Source organism: Corvus brachyrhynchos, unplaced genomic scaffold, assembly GCF_000691975.1.
Source record: "Corvus brachyrhynchos isolate BGI_N302 unplaced genomic scaffold, ASM69197v1 scaffold21, whole genome shotgun sequence".
Taxonomy (NCBI): domain Eukaryota; kingdom Metazoa; phylum Chordata; class Aves; order Passeriformes; family Corvidae; genus Corvus; species Corvus brachyrhynchos.
In genome coordinates this window covers 2266925-2273642 of record NW_008236924.1, presented here as the reverse complement: position 1 = coordinate 2273642, position 6718 = coordinate 2266925, and the positions used below count along the sequence as shown (strand labels likewise).

The following is a 6718-nucleotide window of genomic DNA, read 5'->3' as shown; positions in this document are numbered from 1 at the left end:
TTCCTGCTAGGCTGTCCAGCCGACTCTTCAGCACACACACACCACAGAACCAAGCCACTCACAATAGGCTCTGGACACCACAAGTGCCACCAAATCAGGCAGCAGCTGCAGGTGACCCCTCAGCAACATCTCCTATCAGACATGTCACCACCACAACTCCAAACTTGCATTCTCTCAAGGTCTCCTCTCAGCTCACCGCTGTATTCCCCACTGCCCTGTCCTGCTCTAGATGTGCAGCAAGGCTCTCCTGGCTCCTCCTGAGCTCAGCCACAACTCTAGAGCAGCTTTGCCACTACACTTACTAGAAAAGCAATGACTCTACTCAGTGGCTGAGGTCCATAGAAAGCAAGGACCACATGTGATGGCCAAGGGCAGATACAGCTCACATTCACCTCAAGGGGTTTGCCAGGGAAACTCCTGTTAAGGAAGGACACTTGCATCCAGTGCTCAGCCCCCTTGTCTAGGAGAGGCTGAGCATGTCCAACTCATCACACCTACTACTAATACAGATTTGACTCCAAGCTCTCCAGAGCAGACACTGAGAACACTGGGCTTGCAGGCAGCTTTTCCCGGAGCTGAGAGCAAGCACAGAGCAATCAGTCTGCAGGACTTGCTCTGAAAAACGGTGCTGCTGGGAGGACACATCTGAGGCAGGGCTAGTCAGGGACCGGCAAGCACAACGACCCTTTGGGACACCTTCTTCCCCCACAAGCACAAGTAACTTAAATTAAAAATTAGCCTGCCAATTAAGGGCAGCACCTCAGGTGCCCAAGAGAAGTCTAAATCAGGCAGTGCTTTCTTTTCCCAAGAAAGTCATGGTAGGGAAGGAGGCAGAAACATATGTGGCCAATGGGTAAAGCCGTGGACTGCTCTCCAAGGAGCCCATCTCCTACACTGCAGGACTGAGGCTGCCTGCCCAGCTCAGCTGCTCCTTTTTCAGCTCTCCCAAGGCTAAAACTCAAACACAAAGGACCCAGGCACAGAGACTGGGGTGGGATTTTGCTCCAAGTCCCAACACAGAAAGGTGAAGCCAGCAAACCAGCCCCACCAATTCCTCCCACCACACACACCTGCTACCTTGCAAGGCACCCTGATGCCAGGTATCCCAACACTGGCCAGATGCTGCAGGACAGTGCTTCACAGCAGCTCTTCATCATCCCATCAGCCACCTGCTCAGCAGCAGGTAATCCCTACATGGGACCCAGGCAGCTCTGCCCCTGCCTGCACAACACCCTCCCAGCCATGCCCAGCCTGCCCTCCAGGCAGCTCAGTGGGAAGGAGCACAAAATAACAGTATCACAATGCAAATGAGCAGACCCACGAAATTTGGACCCTATGGTCTCACATTTCCTTCCCCTTCTTGCATGCAGACACTTTTGTTTCCCAGCATGTGCTCAAAATCAAAAACTGGTGTCTGAACAAAGGGACTGTAGTCACCACAGGAACCAGTGATCTCTTCACTGCAGCACCAGTCTCTGCAGAGCCAGGTACTTCCCAAGCCCCTGACCATTCTCTTCAGCCCTGCAGAGTATCCATACAGCCTACAACAGATCAGCAGAAAACACATTCTGTGAATCTTCCTATTATCAGGAAGGGGCGGGTGGGGGAGGGGGGTTGGATGAAGGAGTGAGGAGGATGAGGTCAGGGGTGTGCATGGCAGCTGGCAGGATGTTGGGACAGAGCCTTTCAGGACCATCACGTGAAGGTGCAGATGTGGTACAGGGGTGCTTGCTCTGAGCACCAATACCCAGAGTTGCTGCACACTGAGCCCAGGAGATATAACTAAATTGAGGGCAGTTGTCCTTAATTTAGGTGGTGCTGGGGGTGGATCTCAATTTCAATTTCTGCCTGATGGTATTTTTACACAAAGGAGAAGACCGTATGCTAAAATGGGGCATTTAAAGAGAAAAGCTGATGCATCCACACACATACCCCCTCCCCAGGGGCTATCTGGCTACTGCTGCTATTCAGGTATCTGGGACAGGTCCAGAAAAGTCACCCCATTTATGAGCCCCCATCTCCCCTCCGCTGCTCTCTGCGGAAGCATGCGCCAACCATGCTCCTCCACCAGCCACGCTTCACAGTGCTGAATCCAAACGCCTGCACAGGAAGCCTGTCTTCTCCCAGCTCAGGAGCTACAGCTGGGAAGGGACCTCCACCACCCACTCCAGCCACCCTTTTCCAGTACAGACACTGCTTCCTCCTGGCAGAGGCTGGGAGGCAGCGGCTGAAGAGCAGCTCACTATCCCTGACGCAAGAGAAACACTGACTCGTTATTACAGCAACCTGCAGCCATAACTGCCGAGGGGCCGCGTGGCCGCAGGCCAAGCACCAGCAGGAACCAGCTCCCTGCTAGCCCCCACCTCCCATTACTCTTCTGCTCTCCAAACAGGGGGAAAAACGACCTCAGAGTGCTTTATGTCACCTGCCAGTCACCAAAGCGCACTGACTGGTACCAGCACACCAGTGTGCTGGGTGAGCGCTGTGCCTCTGCACGCACAGGTACAAGCGCAGAGATGACAGCCAGTTCCTCAGCTGCTCCCAGTGGGACATGGGGCTCATCCACACTGCCACAGGAAGACACCAGCTGATTTATTCTGGCTTTCGACCCATGAAGTTGTAACCAAATCATCCTCCACGTTTTGCAGACAAAAGACTCGGACGTCAGCAAAAAAAATGACCTCTCCAAGGTCACACGGGGACTCGGCAGCAGAGACGTGACCAGAACTTCATGACAATGGCTCGAAAGCTGCAAGGCAGCACTGACTGCCCAGGAGAGGGACCGGGGAAGGAAGTGCTGGCGGATGGCAGGATCAATTGGTATCTCTCCTCCTAACCTGACTTGCTGCCTGGCAGGGACGATCCAGGCAGGGAAAAGGTCCAAATTACATAGTTTAGCATGTAGTGCAAAGAGACCAGAGCTGCTTGAATCTCTTCTCCAGCTCCATGCAACACTTCAGTTCAAACCTCTGTCACCTGGCTCCCCCTCGGAGGCCAAGGCAGTTTCTGCACAGGTTCCCGAGACAGTTACCGGCCTCTTCAAAGCAGCGCTCAGGAGAAGGGGGTGAGGTCTGCTAGGGAAAAGTAGCAAAGCAAGAAACCCTAAACCCGAGGATTAGCATGGCCAATTATATCCCTCCCTAGATCTTGTTTGTTTCCTGTTCCCTTCCTTTGTTACTTGCTGAGCAGGATCAGGGAGGGTTCAGCTCTCAGTCACCCAGATCGTCCCAACCCTCTCCAGCTGCCAGATGCATGCAAACACCTCCCATGCCTCTCAACTTACTATAATATCTTTACCCCCTTGAAGAGAAGCTGAAGCATGAGACAGATGGATCAATCCTAACATGATGCTGGCTAGGTCACAAGACACCACTAAGGTCTGTGCAAGAGGAACAAAAAAAAGCTACGTAAGGGTTTATCCCAAATCAGTTCCTCTGCAAGGGTATCCAGACCACCAGTACCTGGTAAGGGGTTTTCTGTTCTCTGTCCAGAGGAGAGGTTAGATTTGTTCTCAGACACCCCCATCACCTGCACTGGCTCAAGAGCTGCAGCCACTGTGAGCTCTGACATCAATTTCCCACAAACCACACAGAAACAAATGCTTGAAATAGGTTTTCAGTGTATGAACAGCTGTGGGTTCAGTGAAGTTCAGCTGTGGCGCTCGTGATATCTTCATGTACTTGAAAAGTAGTGAAGACTTCCAACATCACAGAGTTTCAAGAGGAACAACCCTGGGGAAAACATCACCTACTCCAAAGTCAGAGCGTTATCTGAGGTAACTCCCTAACTTCACACCACACACTAAATGAGTACCTCAGTGCTGACGTTCAGTCTCCTCCAGACCGAAGGGGAGCAGTGCAGACCCAGCAGGGCTGTGCCACCAGCTGAACACACAGTCGCCAGAAGGACCAGCACCGTGCCCAGCAAAAACACCTTTCAGAGATCCATATGGAAGAGGGTCCAGGTCTCTTCTCCCAACACCAGAGATGCCAATGGGGTTCTGGAGAACCTGACCAGAAGAACAAAAGCTCTCCAAACAGACAGTCCTGTGAATCCAATGCTCACATATGCACAGGCACACAAGGAATAACTGGAAGGTCACAGGCTGTTGTTTCTCCCATCCACTTATCAGTGTTCAAACTGGAGAGAACAAACACTGGGTGTTCTCTCCCATTAACCCCTTCCTCTCATCTCCAAAATGGAGAAGCAGCGAAGTGCTGCTGCTCCACAGCACGAATCCCCACATTCCTGATCACGAACCCAAGAAGGGGCTTCAAAGAAAGTCCAAGGCAACTTAAAGGTGCTCAATTACTGTTCCCATAGGGCAGCTGGTGACCCAGCTCTCTGCCTCACATCCTTTAATCACCAGTAAGCATGGAGTGACACCACTGGAGGCCTTAGGCCTTCTAAGAGAACAACCCTACGTGAGTCTGGGCCCAAAGATCACAATCACCCTCCCCAAATTGCTCTTTAAGCCACTGGATATTGAACAGGCAGTAAAATTTCTGGCACGATCAAGCAAAATATACATGTCTTAAAGACTCTTGCTGAAATACAGGAGCCATTTTGGTGTGGCCCACAAGCCAGCTGAGTCCCACACTATGGAAACTGATATAGGATGGTGTTTCCCTCTGACAAGGTTGTTGCACTCAGCACTGCAACACACTTTTCTGCTTGCACATCAAAGGCAGACCCAAACTCCAGAGAAGCTTTGCCCAAGGACAGCTTAATAAGCAACGGGCAGGACAGATCTATCCCCCCACAAAGGAGAATCCATTAATGCACCCAGAAATCCAGTCTCTCCATGAAAGAGGATCCCGCGCCACCTCCTCAAATGCACCAGTATCATGGTAATGCCCCATAACATCAGACGAAGATGCCATAAACCCCTATGAAAAGCCCAAAAACTGAACATTGCAAGGCTCTTCACACCTTTGGGCTGCAGGCAGAGGGCCAAGCAGGGGGCTGTAGGATACACAAGGCAGCACAGTGAAGACAACATAATTAAATCTCTTAACTGAATTACAAATCATCAGACTCAGAGTCTGAGGCATTGCCTCCCTCTGGTCCAGGCTAACTGCTTGATTTTAATCAAACACTCAGCCATTCCAATCACCTTCTAAACTCCATCCTTGCTTGATTCCACTCTCTGCTGACAATTAGATCAACTCAGATTTCACCTCCAACTGAAGCTAAGAGGGTTATCTCGCTGTAATCTGCCATGTCTCCTCTCACAATTGTTTTTACAGGTTTAATTTTAAAATTTAAAACCATGGCTCATTTACAGCAAAGTCCTCCTGGCAGAGCATGCAAATATCACATTTAACATTCCACAGTTAAAAAAAAAAAAAAACAACAAAAAAACCAAAAAACCAGAAACAGTGAGCTTAGAGAGCTCACTTGAGACTGGGAAGCCAAAAGAAAACAGTCCCCTTTTTGTTCAGCTCAGCTCAAGACCCTCTGCAGTGGCAGAGGATTTCTGAGCACTCAGAAGATGCATGAGATCATAGTCGGTATTCCCCCGAGCTCCCAAGGTTGAGCTGGGAGTTGGGAAGTGAAATTCAGTATGATTACAGACAGTGAAGTCTCATGCTTTGTCATCTGAGCACATGGCGGAGAGACCTCCGTGATTCGCTCTTCTGTCTTGCTGGGTGGAACCTCATGCATAAACATCCCATCACTTCTGTTTCAGTCACAGTAAAAACCTCCCAACAGCATTTTTGGGATGTGTTTATCCACATTTCAGTATCTGCTGCTACAGACACATCATTTCTCAACATCACACATACTGGTGTCACTCCTTACACTTAATTCTTCATGCTGTTTTTCCCTCTACTCTCCCTCTTGCAAAGCCCTGCAGCTGACCTGCCAACATGAGCCCACCTGGAGGTAACACAGCTACGGTAAAGTGCTTCAGTCACTCCTTTAGGTGTCTCTTTTTGTGCCACATGAGGCCAAGAGCATTGCTATTTGTTATTGTGGTTGTCTTCATCTTCAGTAGGCTTGTTCTGTGAGGTCAGGAGAGCTGACACAGACTTTTTGACTACTTGGAAGTGTAACCTTTCCAGTTACAGCAAAGGCATAAAAATTGCAGTGAGAATATGAAGGGTCTTGCAGGAATAAATTCAAGTGCTTCTTTTGCAACATTTAATAAAAAAAAAAAAAGGAAGATGTGACCTTGGAGAATCTAAAGAAATTAGTATCTTGTAGTTCAAGTGAACATTGGCTTATCAAACATTTGAGTGTTGCTTACTAACTATAACTATTTTATTCTGTCACTAGCTTCCTCATCTGAAAGCATGCAAACCAGATAGTTTGCTAGCTAAGAGCTGCTAAAATAATCACTCGTTTATATCACTGACCAGAAGCTTTCAAAAGCACACGCAAAGAAAAAGAAAATAAAAAAAGCTGTGTGATTTAGTGTGGAGGCTGACTACAGATCATAAATAATCTGCCTAAAGACAGTGCTCAGTATTTAGCAACATACCCACCTCTGGCAGCACCTCTGAGTTACCAGGCAGGTAAAACACCAATCTCCCCACACACCTTTTCTCTTACTTTCCCATCAAAAAAACTCTACCCTTCCCTCATTTTTGTGGTTTTTCCAATTTCATACTTGTTTCCCCACATTATTTAGCCAGGGAAAAAACTCACCTCTTCTGGTTTTTTTCAGACTTCTTAAAAGCTACCTTATCTAGCCCTGAAAACCCCCTGCTCT

General features: G+C 49.0%; 1 protein-coding gene across 1 annotated transcript in view; it reads right to left on the bottom strand.

Moving 5' to 3' along the window:
• Nucleotides 1–129, bottom strand: part of LARP1 (La ribonucleoprotein domain family member 1) — a 27268-nt gene extending 27139 nt beyond the window's left edge. The window contains exon 1 of the mRNA XM_008628943.2: nucleotides 63–129. Within this exon, the coding sequence (XP_008627165.2) occupies nucleotides 63–129 (67 nt within the window). The remainder of the gene's footprint in view (nucleotides 1–62) is intronic.
• Nucleotides 130–6718: the final 6589 nt, after the last annotated feature.